Raw genomic sequence first — 22,144 nt, 5'->3', positions numbered from 1 at the left:
TTGTGTAAAACACACCACCTTTCAAAAACACCCCATTTATTGGCATAAATTGTCTAGTGGAGGAAGCTCTAGCACTCAGAATGGTCGCAATAACGGCAGGCGAAAGCCCAGTGTACCTCAGTTGGTTCCCATCAGGGGCCAAACGTAAAGATTCCACCGGTCGGCCTGGGATGGAATATCGTGCCCTCCGCCTGAGACAGAAGGTCCCTCCTCTCCGGAATCGCCCACGGCGAGCCGTCGAGGAGAGATATTATCTCCGAGAACCACACTCTGTTCGGCCAACGTGGCGCTATCAGCAAGAGGCAAGACCTTTGTTGGCGAACTCTGGCTAGAACTCCCGGGAGCAGAGAAACTGGAGGAAACGCATACAGGCGCATCTTGGGCCATGTGTGCGCCATCGCATCCAGACCCAGTGGAGCTGGGTGACTCAGAGAGAAGTAGAGGGGACATTGCGCTGTCTGTTGTGAGGCAAAGAGGTCCACCTCCGCTTTGTAAAATTTGGTCCAAATCTGTTTCACTACTTCCGGGTGGAGTTTCCATTCCCCCGTCGGTAGTGTCTGCCTGGACAGTAAATCTGCTCCCACATTCAAATGCCCTGGAATGTATACTGCCCTGAGTGACAGGAACTTGTCCTGGGCCCAGAGAAAAATCTGCCTCGCTATTCTGTTCAGATTGCGTGAGCGCAGACCTCCCTGGTGATTTATATAAGAGACTGCTGCTGTGTTGTCCACCCGCACTAGGACATGACAGCCCCTCAATTAATGGAGAAAATATTTCAGAGCCAGAAATACGGCCATCAGCTCGAGGCAATTGATGTGCCAATCGAGCTGATGGCCCTCCCATTCCCCTTGAGCTGGACGGCCATCTAAGACCGCTCCCCAGCCCATCAGGGAGGCGTCCGTCGTTTGCAGTCTGCGACGACACTGCGCCCCTAGAGTGGGACCCAAGGCGAGAAACCGGGGTCTGAGCCACAGAGATAGTGTACGAAGCCCATGGCGCGTCACTTTTATTAGCCTTTGAGGATTGGCTCTTGGATGAAATCCTCTGGCTTTCAGCCACAACTGAAATGGTCTCATGTGCAACAGCCCCAGAGGAATCACTGTGGATGCTGAAGCCATGTAACCTAACATCTTTTGGTACTGACAAACAGTGCGATATTGATCTAGCCTGACTTTGCTCATGGTCTGCCTAATGGTCTCGATACGAGCGGGAGACAGTTGTGCCCGCATCGTGATCGAATCCCAAACGATCCCGAGATAAGTCATTCTCTGGGTAGGAGAAAGAACACTATTCTTGGTGTTGAGTCTCAACCCTAGAGAAACTAGATGAGCTAATACGATGTCTCTGTGTTGGAGCGCCATCTCTCGCGATTGTGCTAATATTAACCAATCGTCGATGTAATTCAAAATGCGAATGCCCTGGAGTCGTAATGGAGCCAGTGCTGCATCCATGCATTTTGTGTATGTGCGGGGTGACAAGGCTAGGCCCGAATGGAAGAACCCGAAATTGGTATGCTTCGCCCCCAAAAGCGAACCTCAGGAATTTCCTGTGTTGTGGCAATATTTCTATGTGAAAATATGCGTCCTCCAGATCGATCGTGACGAACCAATCGTGATGTTGAATTTGCGTCACGACCGTCTTGACAGTTAACATCTTGAACTTGAGCGCTTTGACTGCACGGTTTAAGCCTCGAAGATCTAAGATTGGACGCACCCCCTCATCCTTTTTGGGAACCAGGAAGTATCTGCTGTAATAGCCCAACTCTCTCTCTGGAAGAGGAACATGTTCTATGGCCTCTTTGCTCAGAAGAGTTTGCAGCTCTTGTGACAGTATGTGCATCAGTTCCGGTTTCACGGAAGTGAAAACCACGCCGTTGAAACGCGGAGGACGACGAATAAATTGGATTCTGTATCCTATCTGCACTGTGCTTAATACCCACGCAGAAATGCCTGGCAGAAGTTTCCACGCTGCCAGACTCTCTGAGAGTGGTATTAATTTTAATATTTCCTTTTGAGGGGATGTTAGATGTTCCGCGTCCAGAATGACAGCCGGAAACAACGGAACATCTAACATTTAGCTGGAAACCGCTGCCCTCCGAAGCACGAGAGGTGGCGGGGATGGAGTGGTTTTGTGAGGGTAGCGGGAAGGGGCGAAGAGATCTTGAACGTGCCCCATCCCACGGGGGACTACCCCCACCAGATTGGGCGCCAGACCATCAGGACTTTCGCTTCTTGTTAATAATAGTCCTAAAGTCTGGCTTGGGAGGTTGCTGAGCGCGGCGAGCCTGTCCCCAGTCTCTACGAGGGGGAGCACGCTCCGCCACGCTCTGCTTTTTAACCTCCCTAGCTTTTGAAGGACCGGCGCGGGGCTGGGTGGCAGACGGCCCCTCCCCTTGAGTGCGGCGAGGAAGGAACTGAACGAATGCTTCTTCGTGTTTCTTCACCTCTTTAAATCTGGCCACTACGGTGTTCACGGAGTCGCCAAACAAACCAGAGGGAGAAACAGGGGAGTCTAACAGAAACAAACAATCTTTCTCTTTAATACCTGTCAGATTCAGCCACAGGTGCCTCTCCGTGCTGACTAAAGCACTCATTGAACGGCCGATGGCATGGGCCGTTTGCTTGGTCGCACGGAGAGACAGATCTGTGGCTCGACGAAGCTCAGAGAACGCCTCCTCGTCGATGGTATTGCCCATACTCAAATCCTTCAACAGGTCAGCCTGGTATGCCTGTAACAGTGCCATAGTGTGCAGCGCAGCACCAGCCTGACCTCCAGCTTGGAAAGCTTTACCCACTAGTGATGATGTTATACGACAAGGTTTAGTGGAGAGAGTAGGTTTCTTTATCGAAAATGCGGCTTCGGGCGAGAGATAGCTCGCGAGCGTCTCTTCAACCCGTGGCATCTCCGTATACCCCCGCGACTTCGCACCCACGATAGTCGAAAAAGTCGACGTCGAAGGCACAAAGATGCGAGAAGTATATGGTTTACTCCATGACTTAGACAGCTCATCATGGAGGTCCTCGAAAAAGGGGAGAGACTGATGTTGTGGTCTCTCCCCCCTGCCACCGGACAGAAACCTATCCTCTAGCTTACTACGTTTGGGGGTCTCTTGTTCACGTGGCCAGTCAATCTGTAACCTGGCCACCGCGCGAGTAACCACCTCTAGCAATTCCTCGAAAGATTTCTTTTCGAGAGAGGAATGCTCAGAGGCTGGCTGCTCGTGATCCGAAGAACCAAGAGATATATCATCCCCCTCCTGAACCGAAGAAGCACCGGAGCGCACTTCGAGATCACGAGAAGGGATGTTAGGATCTGGTGACGCAGCAAGCGAAAGGGACGGACCCGTCTCTTGCTCGTCATGCAGATCCATACGAGAGCCCCACGATGGTAATGCGGGTGCGGACTGGAAATAGTTCAGACGGGAGCGAAGCATCTTAACTGTGAGCTGGTCACAATGCTCGCATCCGCCTTTCTCTATAGCCAGAACCGCGTGCTCTTCCCCCAAACAAACAAAACAATAATCGTGAGTATCCAGCACAGACATGGGACGAGAGCATGGAGGAACACAACGCTTACTGATTTGTTGGCTCATTTCTCTTTGTTGTAACGTGAGAGAAAAAAGATTTGCAAACCTGCCAGAATGTTTCTTCGACGCACAGAATGGTCTGAAGACAAAAGACATGATGATGCACCTGTGGCTCATCTTTTTATAGCCTCGTGTTGCGGGTGCACGCCGATGACGTCATCGACCGAGGCTATATTACCTCCGGGTCAATTCTATCGACGTGTTACACACAATATTCACAGCTGGTCACGACTAAAGGCGTTCCCAATGCGCTGAGCAGCGCAGCATTGATTGTAGCTTTCGAAAGAGAACTCTAACACCACCAAACCAACAGAACTTTCATCCGAGACTGCAACCAGACACTCGTTCAACGACCAAAGGCATTGCAAGTATCATACATTTAACTAAACGAAACAGAGGTTTAGTATAAGCTATAGACCCCGTTATAAATGGCGCTGATGGTTTAATTCAGGTTGTTAACTGACTTAAAAATAGCTTCAATTTCTGGTTTCCTGATGGTTTCATCCATAAATTCTCATTTGCCCTTTCCCCTTGTATGAGTGATTGTATGTTTGTTTCTTTGTTTGTTTGATAGACTAGTTTGCATTAGTGTTTAGTTAATAAAACTCTTGTGCACAAACTACATGAGTTTCTGATTCTGCCTTGCAAATTAATGTCCCTTAACAATTTTTTTCTCTGGATACCAGCACACACTTACTGGAGGCTGAGAAATTTACTGAAACTCTAGAGAAATCTGTGAGAAGTAAAGAGACCAAGTAGTCCACTCAAGTAAGTGTGGTTTACACTCTGTTGCAGTGTTGGTTTTCCTTTGACACTTATGCATTTGGCAAATGCTACACACAACTGTTTATTTTTTGTTTAATTTCTTGGCAGGTGCAAAATAGTCTCCGCAAAATAGAGACACATGAAATAACAGATTTTTTTTGTGCCACAACATAAAAACTGCTGAGAGGTTTTATAAGGCACACTCCAGTGCTGAAGAAGCAATGAATATTCGAGAACATATGGAACTTTCCCTGACAAGTGGAAGTGATCAGGTCAACACTTCAAATGAGGTAACACAATATTACAGCTTACTTACAACTTGAATTACTTTGTTTGCAAATTTTGATTAATTAGTTAAAGTTATCATTGTATTTGTTAATTGAAACTTATCAATATGCTATAAACATATTTAATGTTTAGAGTCTGTTGAAGTGGAAAGTGGTACTTCATTCATGTCAGATGAAGGGGAGTTAAAATTGAATTAAGCACTTTTGTTCTCATTAATACATTTATGGGAAGTTAGTTATGTAGATTCAAAGGGTTAATTCACCCAAAAATGAAAATTCTGTCATTAAATACTCCCCCTTATTGTTCTCAAACCCTTAACTTTTGTTCATCTTTGGAGCACAGTTCCAGTTATTGTTGTCTAATTTGGTGGAGAACATAACTATTTATATCATGATGATCCAAATTAAGATATATTGTGAGATATAATGTCTATAATTACTGATCAATATTATCCCAATGCTCAGTTTTTGGGGGGTTTTTTTCATGGAGAATTTTTATTTGCTTTTTTATTTTTATTTCATTTTATTTATTTTACTTTTTGATGGTGAATTTAAATTTACTTTTTTTGTTATTTACTTATTTTTATTTATTTATTTTTCAAAAATTACCTCATTCAAAAATGTACATTGAATGTTAACTGCCATTGCCACTGCAGATATCTGATATAAGAGATGGCTTCCTGGGGGTTACTGTACATTGCATAAAAACAGACACATTAGAATGTGAATCAGCTGCTCTTGCCTGTAGGCATTTCCCCAGTTCTTATAAAATCAAATTGCAGAACTTCTCAAAGAAATCCATACATAATATGGACTAACAACTCACACTATTGTGGTTACTGTAACTGTAACTGAATATCTCCATTGTTTCAGAGGATCAAGATGAGATGGAAGCATCCTAGCAACAGGAGATGGCAGTGAGGATGTTAGAGAGACGTTCCCTAGCCAAAGCAGAGCTGGAGACCCTTCATTTTCTGGAGGACCCCAGGAAGAAGCCTGCCTTCTCTGCATTCATATCCACTGAGCAAGAAACTCTTCATTAGATACAGCACCACTTTGCCATCATTAGCAGCAGTTGAGCGTCTTTTTTCCTTTGTAGGCATGGTTTACCGCCCTCACAGAAGATGACTAACAGCTGAACTTTTGGAGAAGTGAAGTGACATTCAGCCAAGTATGGTGACCCATACTCGGAATTCGTGCTCTGCATTTAACCCATCCAACGTGCACACACACAGCAGTGAACACACACACACACACAGCAGTGAACACACACACACCGTGAACATACACCCGGAGCAGTGGGCAGCCATTTTATGCTGCAGCGCCCGGGGAGCAGTTGGGGGTTCGGTGTCTTGCTCAAGGGCACCTCAGTCGTGGTATTGAGGGTGGAGAGAGCGCTGGACATTCACTCCCCCCACCTACAATTCCTGCCGGCCCGAGACTCGAACCCGCAACCTTTGGATCACGAGTCCAACTCTCTAACCATTAGGCCACGACTTCCCCGAGAAGTTAGTTATGCTGAAAAACAGCTAAACTGTTCAGGAAGGATGGAAGTGAAAGGGGGTACATGGAAAAGAATATGTTGTTTTGTACAATTTCAAGGAGGGGAAAGCACTTCTCTCTCTCTCTTAAGTTTATCCAATGGCACTATTACTCTTGCACTTGAAATTATATCTTGAAAATTTTGTTTGTATTTTTGTATTTCCAAATGACAAATTACTTGTATTTTAAATAAATAAATTTTCTCAGCAGTATTTGTGCATTTTATTTAAATACATTTGATGAGCAAGTATTTGTAATTTGTAACTACTGTGTGTGTATGTATATATATATATATATATATATATACACATACCTATATACATATGTGTGTATATATATATGTGTGTGTGTGTATAATATATATATATATATATATATATATATATATATATATATATATATATATACACACACATATATACACACACACACATATACACACACACACATATATACATATGTATGTGTGTATATGTGTGCGTGCGTGTGTGTGTATGTATATGTGTATTAGATAGTAATTTTGGGTTTTCATGAGCTGTATGCCAAAATCATCAATATTAAAACAATAAAAGGCTTGAACTACTTCAGTTGTGTTGTAATGAATCTAAAATATATGAAAGTCTAATGTTTATCAGTACATTACAGAAAATAATGAACTTTATCACAATATGCTAATTTTTTTAAAAGGACCTGTATATGTGTATATATATGTGTATTTATATGTATATATATGTATGTGTGTGTGGTACTTACTGTGTAAGCCTTAGACCATTGTCAGAAATATCATAATTCATGTATTTCAAGAAAAAAGTAGATTAAAGAATTACATTCATACTCAAACAGAATATGAAATACGTCAAAATGCATAACGAAAAAAAATCTTGAGCAAATAAACTTAACAAGCCCTAATGAAAAGAAGTCCTAATTCTTATAGTGAGTGTGTGCACGTCCCTGTTATTAGTATTATATTAGAATCCACTCAATCCCGCTGAGAACAGAGTTTTTGTGTGTTTTCAGAATCACAGAGTAAATAAGAGATGTATTGTGGAGTGCAGACACCTTTGATTGTAAAGGGAGTTTTAGCAAGAGTGCAGAAGTTCTTAGTGAAGTTATGACAGCTCCATACATTGCTCTTTGCTCTGTGTTTATACAGAACACACTTGTGTTTTTCATGCTTGGAGTGTCATGTAACTCACTCGTCTTGTTTCTGCAGGCAGAGGAGAGTAGTGCATATTAAGGGACAGATTGTGCTGCTTGTGTCTTACGCGAATGTCATTGTTATGGCAACATCCATTACATGGGAAACCGAAAGTGTTTCACTTCATACTTTTACTTTCACTTTTAAAGCTCACTCACTCACATGTCTGAATGCATGCAATTGTTTAACTGTGAGTTTATCTAAAATTTCATTTCTTTATGAGCTTAGCAACAGAAGTCTTAGTGTGTTAAAACTGCTGTTTGTATATGTGACTGGTGTTATGTTGTAGATTGATGGAAGACAGGTCGAGGCACATGCGACTGAGAGAATGGCTCATAGTGCAGATAGACAGCGGTAAATACACTGGACTGAGCTGGGAAAATGAGGAGAAAACCATGTTCAGGATTCCCTGGAAACACGCGGCCAAACAGGACTACAAACAGAACCAGGACGCTGCACTGTTCAAGGTAAACATATATTTCTATACAGTTTTACCATTAAACCCACTTTCAGTTGATCCACTATTGACCAATCGACCAATTAAAATTGGCTTTAAATACGACGAAACTGATTATAGTGGGGCTTGATTGCTGGTGATTAAAACTTTATTATAAGTATATGCTTCTATCTGCACCTAGCTTTTCATTTGTATAATTCGAACTATATTGAATTTCCCATTTAAGTCCAGTTGACTAAAAAGTACACAACTTTCAACTTGCAAAAATCCAATATATATAGCTCCTATTCACCAATAAATTTTGACAGAAAACAGATTAAACACACACACTCTGTCTCAGGCATGGGCCATGTACAAGGGTAAATTTCAAGAGGGCAGGGACAAAGCAGACCCCTCTATGTGGAAAACACGTCTGCGCTGTGCCCTCAACAAGAGCACAGACTTCCAAGAGGTTGCTGAACGCAGTCAGCTGGATATCTCTGAGCCGTACAAGGTCTACCGGATCCTGGACGACACAGGAAGAGTGGCAGGTATCATGACAGATCTCGACTTGTGTTCCTCAAACCTCAGCCACCCAAATCTCACTTCCTCATTAATATAAATATATAGGCTACACACAGTCCTACTCAAAACCAGCTTCAGATATAAACCACTCCTTGTGTCTTCCAGAACCTGCTGGAAACCCACTGATATCACTGGACAGTGACTGCAGCAAAGCCTTGAGAGAGACGCTTCTGCCCATGCAGGTACTGTTCAGTGACACCTCTTGTGGAAATCCCCACACAAGCACTACACTGACTGCAAACTCGGATGACATTTATTTTTCTGCCCCCTACTGGATGGATTGCGTATGTTTTGTGTGACATGAAATAATACTTTATTTCACATCCAGCAGGGCAGTTCGCTTGATGACTCAAACAAATCTGCTGGATGGAGTGGTTAGTGTTTTACTTTCAATAACAATAACTAACTAAAAACAAACAAAATAAAGGTTTCTTTATCAGTTACACTGAGTGTTTGTGTGTGTTTGCAGTGAATGGCAGGGAGAACTCCATTCCTCTATACCCGTCTCAGGTCCCCATAACTGGTGAGAGAATTTCTAGCAAGCTCATACTCTAATGCGCCTCGTTTTATGAAGTCATTGTGATTTTTAAAGATTTAATTGCTCATTGGAAAGAAAACGATGTATATCATCAGGTGGAATGTCAGTGTTAAAAAAGCAATGCTATTTCGTGTGCATGCATGCAGACTGCCGCCTGGAGGTGCGTTTGTTCTATCACGGTAACCTGGTGCAGAATCTCGTCACTACGTCTCCAGACGGATGCTTCATTCTGCAGGGCTGCGCTCCGGTTGGGAACGAGCGCATTTACGGGCCTTGTGAAGCCAAGAAGGTCTTCTTCCCCCGTCCAGACATCGTACAGCTGCCCCCGGGCATCTCCGAAGCCATGACCCGTCTTCTGCCGCACCTGGAGAAAGGTGTGCTGGTGTGGGTGGCCCCAGACGGTGTGTTCATCAAGCGCTTCTGCCAGGGCCGCGTGTACTGGGACGGCCCTCTGGCAGAGCACAGACAGAAACCCAACAAACTGGAGAGAGAGAGGACCTGCAAACTCCTGGACATGACCATCTTCATTCAAGGTGAAGAAGGGAGGGGGCTTAGCCTGGGAAACACAGTGCTTTTTGCATTCCGGGAATTCTTCAGTCCTCACGCTGTTTCCTGTGTTCTTGGCAGAGTTACAAAACCATCGGCAGGGCTCTGGTCTCGAGCCACAGTACACAGTGGACCTGTGCTTCGGAGAGGAGTTCCCTGACCCCAGCCAGCCAAAGACCAAGAAGCTCATCACTGCACAAGTGAGTGTTCGGTGCACTCTAACAAATGCCGGGTTAAATACAACCCAGCGCTGGGTGAAATATGGACAAACCCAGCTGTTGGGTTAAATATTTAACCAAATCTTCTGGGTAGTAACCCAACCGCTGGGTCAAAACAACCAAATAGCTGGGTTTGTCCATATTTTACCCATCGTTGGATTGTATTTAACCCAGCATTTTTTAAAGTGTAGCTTTGGACCCTTGCGTTTGTATACTCGCCAGTTTTACTGCAGCCACTGGAGATGAACTGAGCGTTCAGACAGTAACATGCAGTGCCTGTGCTGCCCTTCACAAACACCTGCAGCCACGGTTTTGCCTAGTTTTGTTTAGTTTATTTGACAAATACAAAACTTCACAACTTGTTTGTCAAAGGTAGCACAAGAAAAGACTGAAAATGAACAGCTATGGCAGCGTAACATCACAATGAAACTTATTAAACCCTTTGATATGCACAATCACAGCAGCTTGATTAAAGCTTTCAGCGCGTCAACTACTAAGTTCAAATCTGCTTTCATGCTTTAGCTGACAGTTGTGGCGCTTTATCTTTTTCTGGAAATGGTGACACCTTTTTTTCAGGATTCTTTCATAAAAAGTTCAAAAGAACAGCATTTCTTTGGAATAGAAATATTTTGTAATATTATAAATGTCTTTCCTGTCACTTTTGATTAATTAAATTCATATTACCGGTAACTTATGTTCTAACTAATAAACTAACTTCTTTTCTTGACCTGCAGTGAATAATTCGTAAAATATACACTGTCTATAGAAGAGTCTATAATAATCCCTTTAAAACATTGTGATGACATGTTTTACTCACATCATTACGCATTTTGTAGGCAACTATAAAGTTCACTTTGTTTTTTCCCAGTTCACCAGATACTAGGCCTGGGCGATAAAACGGTATCAGTATTTATCGACGGTACACCTTCATTGATAACGACAGAAAACCTGTTCGGTATAGCACACGATATAGGCACGTGCTATGAGTGAATGGATGAAGCTCTTTTAACTTTACATAGCTTTTGTTATCATTTTGTGTGAGATGCAAGTGCAAGTTAGCAGTCCGTCTCGAAAATGCACAGAACATGCATTCTGTGTGAATGGCTTGGTTTTGGTTTTAATCTAACCAAGATCTTCTCTGCATTGAGCTTCTCTATATTTCTCTAATACTTGGAATGAAAACTGCAGCAGCAGCGCATATCGTGGGTTCAACTTGACAGATTAACAAAAATGATAAAGTACAAAAACGTCACTTCCATCATCATCACCACCGCATCTCGTGTGCCACTGATAAGGCTCCTGGACCTTAAATTCAAGTGCACCATTTTTCATTCACAATCTCTTAAACGCAGACAGACACAGCACTCATTTTAACATGTGCTTGTGTGTTCTGAATTAAATACAGTCTGAATGATCGGCTCTTTGGATTTTTGTATTAAGCTATGCATAAATACACAATGCTGATTTGTTCATAATTGTTTATGCAATTTACGAAATTATACACTTTTTTTTTCATAGATAGTCATTGTTTCATTGCATTGAATAAACAATGCGGTACATAATTTTGCTCATTGCAAGTCAAGTTTCTTTAACACTAATCTGCACATAAAATTATTTAAAAATACAGTGGTTAAATTTAAACCTTTTTTCTTCTGCTCTTTGTTTTTAAGAAGTTGTAAATTGTTTTCAATAATTACTGATACCAACTGATATGAAACATAATATGGTGTTTAATTTTTTAGCTATATCACCCAGGTTGTAAATCTGACTCTGGTTCTCTGCATTGCAGCGCAAACTAACAGGGCAGCACCCATTACCCCTTGGAGAAGAACTGACGTGGTCATTATTAATGAGCTTAAACAACAAAATGCATTTACTTTAGTTCACATATTTGAGAATAGGAATATCAGATATTTCACAATATAGTGGCTGTCCATTTGCATCAGTCTTCTTCCTAATGTAGTGTGTCACATAAAGCAAATAAAAATCACTCTTCCTGTTCTGGCTGAAAGTCTTCGGCAGGTTTGTGATTGCTTACATATCCTAAACGTAAAATATTATATCAAATTACTGTATCTCTTCAAAAGGTCTGGATTAACCTGCTTGATTTACATGGATTTGCCACCTTTATAAGCTTTTTTTGGATCTTATATGTTTTAGTTAACCAGACATAAACATCTAAGATTTGATTAAAAACATTAAAACCACTTGCCTAATATCAAGGAGGTCCCCCTCATGCTGTCAAATCTGCTCTGATGCATTGAGCTGTGGACTTTCTGAACATGTCCTGTGGTATCTGGCATTAACACATTAACAGCAGATCCTGCAATCCTGCAAGTTGTGAGGTTGGCCTTCGCATTTGTTGGTCCAGCACATCCCATATATCAGTGCTGGTCTTAGGCTTCTGGGGTCCCACGCATTCAAAAAAAACCCAAATGACTACCAATCCCTTAACCTGTTGTTTCAGAGCAGTTTCACTGTCAGCAAACAACAGTGAGTTGAAACAGTCAGTAATACAATAAAAAAAGAAAATGACAAACATGACAAATAGTGCAAAAGATGAATTAAATATACATTGATTCTTACCAAAGTTATTTAGTGAAGAGCAGTGGTTCTCTCATTTTATTTAGTTTGATTAACATTAAATAACTTTAAGACCAGCTGACAGATCTAATATACTGACAAGCATTAGATTACTTTCCACACTGTTTACGTTCACTTAAAGCGATAGTTCACCCAAAAATGAAAATTCTGTCATTAATTACTCACCCTCATGTCGTTCCAAACCCGTAAGACCTTCGTTCATCTTCAGAACACAAATTAAGATATTTTTGATGAAATCCGAGAGTCTGACCCTCCATAGTCAGCAACACAATGTTCCCAGACCCAGAAACGTAGCAAGGAGATCGTTAAAACAGTCCAGGTGACATCAGTGACCCAACCGTCATTTTACGAAGCTACGAGAATACTCTTCGTGCGCAAAGAAAACAAAAACAACTTTAATCAACAATTCTTCTCCTCCTCATTATGAAGACAGTATTACGATGCCAAAAATAAGGTCTTACAGGTTTGGAACGATATGAGGGTGAGTAATAAATGACAGAATTTTCATTCTTGGGTGAACTAACCCTGTGTGTTAATAATTACTAGAAATGTCTGCAAATACAGTGAAACTGCTGTCTGTCCTGATTAAACCCATTCAATCATATTGTCAGCGCTTTTGTAGAAAGGGACCTGATATTCAGTAAGCCAAGCTTTATCAGTTGTTTCTCTGTATTGTAAACATTTTTTATTTGTTGAACATCAATTAGATTGTTACTCTTAATTTGGTTTGGATGTTTTCTGTATTTTCTAGTTCAGGGAACAGACACAGTCTCTATAGTGTGATATCTGGGTGAAGGAGTCTCTATGTGCTGAGAATTAACTGACTTCTGTGACGTGAGGCGGCTAGCAGACGGTTGGTTTAGCCAGTCTGTCTGCTTCCTGACCTGGGCCCCAGTTAGTCAAGTACGAACTCTAAGACTATGTGCCATATTTCTAGAGAGAAGAGCGGCAGCACCCCAGGAGGGATGAACACCATCTCTTTTCAACAGGTCAGGTCTGCCCCAAAAACTCGTCCAATTGTCTATAAAACCTATGCTATTCTGTGGGCACCACTTAGACATCCAGCCATTGAGTGACGACAGTCTGCTATGTATCTATGGAGCGATTTTTGTGCCAATATTTATCAAACAAATCCTGTGTTTTGCAAATAAACACAATCTGCTTTGCAAGGAAAAACTCGACTTTCAAACAAACGCACAGTGATTTTCAAATACAAAACTCTTTGAGAGAAAATGCAGAGGTATGGACAAATATATGTATTGTGTGTTACAACTGTGAGACTCATTTGCCTTTTTATGAGGAAACTTGGCTTGATTTTCTCACAAATGCGACAGGCTGATTTTCTCACACGAGTGCAATTGAGCAACTTTCTTTTCCAAAACAGCAGATGGCGCTGTCGGTCAATTTACGCTAGTCTCCCGAGACCTGAAACACCTCTTTACCTTTTCAGACCAATATGAGCGGGGAACAGGTGAGTTTCTGTCTTACTGTCTCTATAATTAACCATTTAGATATAGATTTTCACAAAGCGACCCTGCTACAGAGTCAGTGAAATTCACAACAAGTCTGTAAAGTTGTTAACATGATTGATTAGTTCAAAAATCAGAGGTGACCTGGATAAACATTTAACTAGGCTGTCTTTCCCTATAAAAACTGATCCATTCTCCATACCTCTTATCCTCTGTTGGATCACGGGATATAGAATATACATATATATACATGTATATTGATACAATTGTTCAACATTCAAAACAATGCAGGGGTATAACTATATATCATGTCACAATATATTGTAATACTAAAATGCAAATGTATAGTGGATAGCGACAATATTGTGTACCAAAAATGAAAGCATTTTGAATTTTATTTTTACGTTAGGTCAAGTAAGATTTATTGTCTTTCTTCTACTGTATATATGTTGAAACACAGCCTACAGTGGAGAGAAATGCTGTAGGCTACCTCTGCAGTAAAAGTTTAAACCAGTATAAAACTACACATAGACAACCTACTGAAAGGAGTAGACTAATCTAATTATACAAATAGACTACTATAATCAAACTAGTTTAAGTTCAGGTGAGCTTTATTGTGATTCAGCTATGTAAATGTACCAAAATATAATCTAAACATTAATATCCCTTATGAAAATTAGCCATGGTTTTACTAAATAAATACCATGGTATTTGTAGTAAAGCTGCCTATATTGAAATGGTAACCTGCAAAAAAAACATGGTTACCACACTTTTACAATAGTAAAAACTATTTTCATAAGGGATATCATAGTTATGTTTATATATAGTAATATACATGCCTTGTACAACATTTAAAACTAAAAGTGGCCTGTAAGGAGATATTTCCTATTTCAACCAATATACCAGCAGATTTTAGTCTGACAATACCGGTTTGGAAAAATTAAACTAAAATGTTGTAGCTTTTTATATATGGCCGAGCAACATTTTAACTCTTGAAGTTGTTACGACCCCTGGCTCAAAGGGTAGCAACAAAAAGGAGGGACGCACGAAAACAAAGCTCCATAAAGAAAGGCTTTATTAAACTCAAAAATAAAACATTATAATAAACAAAACACAACAAAAATAACAATATTTCTGAAAACATCAGCATCATCAGTATGTAAAGCAGGGTGTCTGAATGTTAATGTAATGTGCTGTTGTAGCGATGTCAAAATGCTCAAACAACATAATCAAATCAAATCAAATTAAACCAAACACAACCCAAAGTCCAAGTCCAAAACCAAGCCTCCAGATCTCTGATGGTACTCTCTTTTAAAGGGCGTCTAAACCACACCGGCAGGTGCACTCAATAAACTGGCGATTAACGAGTCAAAGATTAAACCGCCAATCAGTGCCCGAAGAGTCAATAACGGGAACCGTCACAAAGTTAAGAATAAAAGGCTACGGTCAGGAATTATATTAGTGGCTCTTTAAAATGCAAACGTTGGTCATCTGAGTCGCTCCTAGAGAAGAGTCCTCGCTGTCCAGAGTGTGTCTTCACCCGTGTAGCACGCTGTTTATTAAACCACTGGTTATTAAATACTGAATTTAGTATTATATCAGCGTGATCCTATCACTTGATCCTTCTCCCCAGTTGACAGGACAAGAGTGACACCAGAAAATAAATATTCATAATTTTCCTAAGCTAAAAAATACGTAATTATTTTAGACAAATGATTGCACAGTTACATCATTTAAAAAAAGTTTTAGATATTGCACTAAATAATGTGATTTGTTTTCATTTTTTTATTAATAATTAATGACCTCTTGGGTGATATTACTATATCTGATAATAAATTAAATTGTCTAAGCTTTCATTTTTGGTACACAATATTGTTGCTATCTATTATACATTTGCATCGTTTTGAATGTTGAACAATTGTATCAATATATATGTATATATATGTATATTCTATATCCCGCGATCCAACAGAGGATAAGAGGTATGGAGAATGGATCAGTTTTTATAGGGAAAGCCTGCCTAGTTAAATGTTTAGTCAGGTCACCTCTGATTTTTGAACTAATCAATCATGTTAACAACTTTACAGACTTGTTGTGAATTTCACTGACACTGTAGCAGGGTCGCTTTGTGAAAATCTATATCTAAATGGTTAATTATAGAGACAGTAAGACAGAAACTCACCTGTTCCCCGCTCATATTGGTCTGAAAAGGTAAAGAGGTGTTTCAGGTCTCGGGAGACTAGCGTAAATTGACCAACAGCGCCATCTGCTATTTTTTAGAAAAGAAAGTTGCTCAATTGCACATGTGAGAAAATCAGCCCGAACTCGTGTGAGAAAATCAGCCTGTCGCATTTGTGAGAAAATCAAGCTAAGTTTCCTCATAAAAAGGCAAATGAGTCTCACAGTTGTAACACACAATACATATATTTGTCCATACCTCTGCATTTTCTCTCAAAGAGTTTTGTATTTGAAAATCACTTTGCGTTTGTTTGAAAGTTGAGTTTTTCTTTGCAAAGCAGATTGTGTTTATTTGCAAAACACTGGATTTGTTTGATAAATATTGGCACAAAAATCGCTCCATATGTATCTCATCACTCCGGGAAAGCAGGGAGCGGACCAGAGCATATTACTGTGTCTGACGTCGTGTTTGCAAGTTCACACACCTCTTTAACATTATATTTAGTGATCTCCGACTGGCAAAGTCGAACATCATTAGCGCCGACATGGATAACAATCTTACTGAATTTCCGTTTAGCATTAGCCAGCACTTTTAAATTTGCCAAGATGTCAGACGCTCTGGCTCCCGGTAAACATTGGACTATGGTGGCTGGTGTCTCTATTTTCACGTTCCGTACAATAGAATCACCAATAACTAGAGCACTTTCATCAGGTTTCTCAGTGGGTGCGTCACTCAGTGGGGAGAACCTGTTTGATGTTTTAATGGGAACGGAAGAGTGGTGTTTTGAACCGTGACTAGGCCGCCTCACAGTCACCCAGTTGCCCTGCTGCACGGGCTCTACCGGAACCGAACAATGTACAGGATTCCCTGAGCTAGTCACATCCAAAGCAGTATCTTCAGCCCTCACATTCTTACTATCCCCAACTAAAGTTTGGATGCGTGTCTCTAATTCTGAAATCTTCGCAGTCAGCCTAACTATTTCCCTGCATTTATCACATGTGAATCCCTCGTCGCCGACAGAGAGAGAGAAACTGTACATGTGACAAACAGTGCAAACAACAATAGGAGGAGAAGAAGCCATTACTCACCGTGACTGATGAATGATACCAACTTAACTTAACACTTACCACTGTTGTTTGATGAACTCGTGAAAAACGGAGCAAGAGAGAAATGAAAACGGACTGAGAAAAAATAAAACAATAATAGGCAGAATAGAAATGCGAATGGAACCGCGAGTAACAAGCTAACTAGCTGATGCGCTGCACTCGCGGTTTTAAAAAGCAAACGATCAATTTAGTTTAGTTTTATAGATAATACCAGAAATATGGTGGGAATTAAGTTATATATCATCACTTTAAACAACAGAGAGTGAAAGTAAGGTAAAGATTCAATAAAAAAGCGGAGCTACAAACACAAACTTCTCAGAAGCACAACAGACAGGGACAGACTGAAGCAATCAAAAGTATCAGATGGCTTTGACCTGTAATGTCACTCCGCAGCAGCTAACCAGTGAGTGGGATGGGCTGATGATGTATCCAGCTACCAAGTGTGCTTTCATGTTTCCATCAGTGTTGCCAGATTGGGTCGACAATTTCCACGCCAAAACTGGCCCAGTCAGCTACAAGCTCAAAATCCGATCCCTTATTACACTAAACCCTGTCACTCTTGAGTCATCGCATCTGCCTGCTTTTGCTCTTGATTGGCTGAAAGTGCATTCTTATCAGCAGCAGCAGCATCAGCTGACTCTGCAGTGTGTAACGTCAGGATGACTGATTGGATGGGGTACATGCACACTTGGGTTTCGTTTGTTAACCATTTAGCATATAAAGTGTTCGAAAACCTCCAAACTAATCCCAAACCAGCCCAAATTTTGTCCACCCACCCAAACCATTTTTGAACCACATAATAAGATTCAAAATCACCCAATCTGGCAACACTGCCAGTTTCTTGAGACAATGCATGATGGAAACCAGTCACCGAGTTTCAAATTCTGTATTCTGTTAAATGATGTAGTCGGCACCTTTGTAAATAACAGTATAATACTGTATATATTTTAACAGATTTTTGCTGATCTATCCAGAGTCATCTCCATAGTAACGTACACTGTTGCCTATAGGTACTGTAGTATTTGGTACCATTATACGTACAGAATCAACAAAAAAAAATGTTATTTCCCAGAAATTAAATTGATATCTTTAGAAGTGACATCCAAAACATATTTCTACCCCTTTAAAAAATTGTATTCCATAATAATAAGGACATGTCATTATAACACACACACACACACACACACACACACACAAACACACACACACACACACAGACACACACACACACACACACACACACACACACATATATATATATATATATATATATATATATATATATAAATTTGCAATTATATAAATGTATAATTATGACTTTTTCGATTATATGATAATGACAAAACATAATTAGTCACTATTATGAGAAGCAGCAATTGACTACCAGTAGAGGGCATTGTGGAGTAATCACACAATAAATAAATCTTTTCTTTCTTTCTCTCACTCTATCTCTGTGTGTAGGTGATTCCTCTGTTTGCTGTAGAGTGTCTCCGCAGGCATAATGCACCTAATAATGTGGAGATGAAGCAATCACCGCCACACAGGAGAACCAATGAATAAACATACCTTAATCAGAACAGCACACGTTTCACCATCCCTGTGTAGGAATTCACCAACGATGGTATTAATAAATTATAATAATAAAAATAATAATAATAAAAAAGGAAGTGTCTGTAGATTTCTTATTTCTACTGATGTTAGATAAAATGTTAACTTTTCATTGATTGTATTAAGCTTTATGTCCTTTATAGTCTTACTAATATTACTAATCATGATACTGAATTATGATTTTTTTATCTTTTTGTAAAATTTTGCTTCAAAAATTAAATTAAAATAAAGAGTTTTGTTAGTCTTCTGTATCACCTGGTTATTTCAGAAGTAAAATATGACTCATGGTAGATAATACAACTTGTACTGAAGAGAACTCATGTCACACTGAATGCAGCCGTTACACGTAGGCAGTGTTTAATGCAATGAACTCATAAGAGCGAAGAGCGATCTGATCCTGCAGAGACATGGTCAGATGAAAGGACGGCAAATCAAAAATGAGGAATCTTTGTTTCACCCTTTAAATGATAGATAAATCAAATTTAAAACGTCCTGCCCAAGGTTGTCCTGATGGCTGGCCCATCCCAAATATATTTGAGCAGATTACTAATGAAGCTGTGGATTAATTCTGGCATTGTATTTTTTTTTTTTTAAACAAATCTAAGTGCATTGCATTTAAAAGAGAGTAATGATGATATTCACTGTGGCATGATTTCTGCACATCCTCGAGGCAAACCAGCGTTACGAGCTTAAATTACATTTAACATTGCCCGGGTGTAATGACTGCATGATATCCTTTCCATACACTTGACTTGTTGCCAGACTGCTTATAGGCCACATTCACACCTGCATCTGGGCCATTCAAACAGTTGTGTTCACACGTTTCGGTTGTTCACGGGGTGACGAACAAATAAATGATAATTGTGGCTACAGTAACTCACAAAGACACAGATATGAGCTGTGCATCATCTGAAGGTTTGGATCCAGTCGCTGTTCTCCAACGGACTTCAATGCTCTGCTCTTTACTGAGGTAGAAAAGCTGCCATTTATTCAACAGATGAAATAGTGCCACAATTGAATTTATGTTGTGTCAAATGCAAGACGACAAATGCATTTTTGCACGTCACCATCATTGATATTTACTTAGCCACCCTTCGCTATGGTTACAGGTAATAGACACATATAGAATACACAATGATACAGAGAGTATTCAACTCTCGTAAGCTGCTGTGTGAACCGGACATTTCACACTACAGTGTGACCGTAGCCATAGTAACATCTCAAGGTTTTTAAATTTCATACATCAGAATATTGCGGAAATATCGTTAAGATGCTAAATATAGAATTCGATATAAATCTAGAAAGCTGTTCTTTATTTCTAGCGAACATTGTATTACAGTCTCACAACTTTAAAAATATACATTTTTATAGCAATTAGAACATTTATAAAGAAACAAAAAATTTACAGCAAACGTTATTTGAGAAACCACAAAAAAGAGAGAAAAATAAAGTGATAGAGTGTGCTTAATCATGAGTAGATATACCCGTATCTGATTTCAAAACACTAGATTTCTGTCCTTTTTCACAAGGAAATGTCAAAGGGACACCCACAGTCACCAGAGGACTTTTCTGATGTGTAATTAGCACCATCACTCTTTAAAAACACCAGATGTGCTTTCATTCCCACATTAGTGTCTCTTCCCTTGGTAAGAACAGGCTGGAGCGTAATGCTAAAGTGAACTAGCATATTGACCCCACACTGAAAGCCTGGCTGAAGGCTGCTTAATACATTCAGCTTGCCTGCTAGACTGAAGGTACGTACGCAGTTCATAAGCTTGAAACGAGATGTCATTACGAATTTAACAGTAGACTATTTCCTGTAGCATATTCACAGAACACTCGTAATATGATATATTCTCATATATTTGTGTACTTTTCTTTTTTCTTCCAATAGTATTGGTTTGTTATAATACGGATTAAAAAGACATACCCTACAGAAAAAGGCTTGAGATTAGCATAACTAAAAGGTGCATGGCATCACAAAGAAGTGATATTTGATTGTCTCACTGTGCATTTTGGAACTGGCTAGCATGTGTTGTTCTACATTCTGAAATCACATTTAACAGTGGAGGAAAGAAGGGGAACAATTAACTAGCTATTCCATGGTATCTGTGAGGTTACCAATGATCAGACTCTCGATCTTCCTGTGGTGTCGATTCCAAACCTTACTGCTGTCTCTCGTGCTTCGAGCCTTGAGGTAAATGGGTGCTAGTCTTGATTCCTGGCTGGAGCTCAGGGGCGGACCAGCGTCTCTTGCGGGCGCGGGCCCGCTCGTTTAGCAGACCGGAAGGAGAAGGCTGTCCGGCTGTCAGAGTTGGAGGTGCGGGGGAATGGGGCATCCTCTCGGCCACCTCCACCTCCTCTGAGCGTATATGCAGACGCTGCACCTGGCTGCCGGAATGAGGTGAAGCAGGTGTGGGAGTCAGTGCCAGACACACGTCGCCGGTGCTGAGCTGACGGCACTGCAGGCCATACAGCTGGGCACTCCGCTGGGGACTGCAAGAAGACCAGCCACGGTCCCGGACGAAGAACGGATACTCCGCTAGGACTGTGAGCAGCTCCTGCCGGAACAAGGACGTACATTTCGGTAAGGTTGCAAAGCCACCCATGATGACACTTCACACAGAAGAATTCTCACTGAATGCTGTATTTCAAACATTGCAAATGGTTAGACATCTTCTACATTATAAACGGCACTGATGAGCAGAAGAAATAATACCCATGCTATGTGATGAGCCACTTGATATGCTCTCCTGTTTCAATGGAAATTATGTCAACACACTGAATAACTGCACATTTCAAGGTACTTCAGTGGGACTTTAAGTAACCTTTTCAGATGTCTGGATGGCATCAAATATTGAAAGGAAAAGAACTTCCTTCAGCTGAACAAGAAAACCAGAATTTATTAGACTCCTCTACTGCCCATTTTGGTAATTATTTAGGACAATTCAACATACACAAAAATGTCAAAAATCTTGTTTTTATAGGTTGTTCAATACGTTTCAAAGGCGTCATAGGCCTTGTCCACAATAATAATTTTTCATTTGAAAATGCATCCTTTTCTCTCCATGGTGGCCATCCATCCACACTGAGATGGTGTTTTTGTCAAGGAAAATGCTCTCCAATGTGGATAAATTTGAAAACGCTGTTTTTGCGTTGTAGTGGGGACTGTGAAAACGGAGGCTTTTGAAAACGATGACGCATGTTTATTAATGTGACATATATTGGACCAATAGACATCTATGTTTATACCAGTATCTTGCCTGTTATGTGCTATTCACTTTCACACTATTGCTATAGATATTGCTTGGTACACTTTTCATATCACAGTCCTAGTTCCAAAAAAATGTACTTGCAATTGCTGTTTGTGGCAAAACATGCAGGCAGTCGCGTTTTAGATCAGACCTGGACATGTCAGTGAAAAGTGAGATATTTTCGCCAATAAAATGATCCTGCCAGAAAAATAGCATGAAAACG

General features: G+C 40.4%; 2 protein-coding genes across 15 annotated transcripts in view; one reads left to right on the top strand and one right to left on the bottom strand.

The window, feature by feature from the left end:
• The first annotated feature begins 7,498 nt into the window (after positions 1-7,498).
• The window catches only part of LOC306860777 (interferon regulatory factor 4-like), a 45,993-nt gene continuing 31,347 nt past the window's right edge, over positions 7,499-22,144 (top strand). The window contains exons 1-9 of one of the 4 annotated variants that reach the window (XM_079402692.1): positions 7,499-7,568; positions 7,668-7,845; positions 8,176-8,365; positions 8,505-8,581; positions 8,731-8,773; positions 8,869-8,922; positions 9,084-9,470; positions 9,565-9,683; positions 18,521-18,728. In XM_079402692.1, the coding sequence (XP_079258818.1) occupies positions 7,672-7,845; positions 8,176-8,365; positions 8,505-8,581; positions 8,731-8,773; positions 8,869-8,922; positions 9,084-9,470; positions 9,565-9,683; positions 18,521-18,619 (1,143 nt within the window). In that variant the 5' untranslated portion in view covers positions 7,499-7,568; positions 7,668-7,671 and the 3' untranslated portion in view covers positions 18,620-18,728. Of the gene's footprint in view, positions 7,846-8,175; positions 8,366-8,504; positions 8,582-8,727; positions 8,774-8,868; positions 8,923-9,083; positions 9,471-9,564; positions 9,684-18,520; positions 18,729-22,144 lie in introns of those variants that run through there. The other 3 variants (XM_079402690.1, XM_079402693.1, XM_079402691.1) reach the window with 3 other exon arrangements.
• The window catches only part of LOC306860776 (uncharacterized protein), a 55,473-nt gene continuing 52,961 nt past the window's right edge, over positions 19,633-22,144 (bottom strand). For all 11 annotated transcript variants that reach the window (XM_079402682.1, XM_079402679.1, XM_079402688.1 and 8 more), the window contains one exon: positions 19,633-21,228. In XM_079402682.1, coding sequence (XP_079258808.1) covers positions 20,833-21,228 — 396 coding nt within the window. In that variant the 3' untranslated portion in view covers positions 19,633-20,832. The remainder of the gene's footprint in view (positions 21,229-22,144) is intronic.

Source organism: Barbus barbus (assembly GCF_936440315.1).
Source record: "Barbus barbus genome assembly, chromosome: 41".
Lineage (NCBI taxonomy): Eukaryota > Metazoa > Chordata > Actinopteri > Cypriniformes > Cyprinidae > Barbus > Barbus barbus.
The sequence above is the reverse complement of the archived record's forward strand: the minus strand, read 5'-3'. Positions and strand labels throughout refer to the sequence as shown.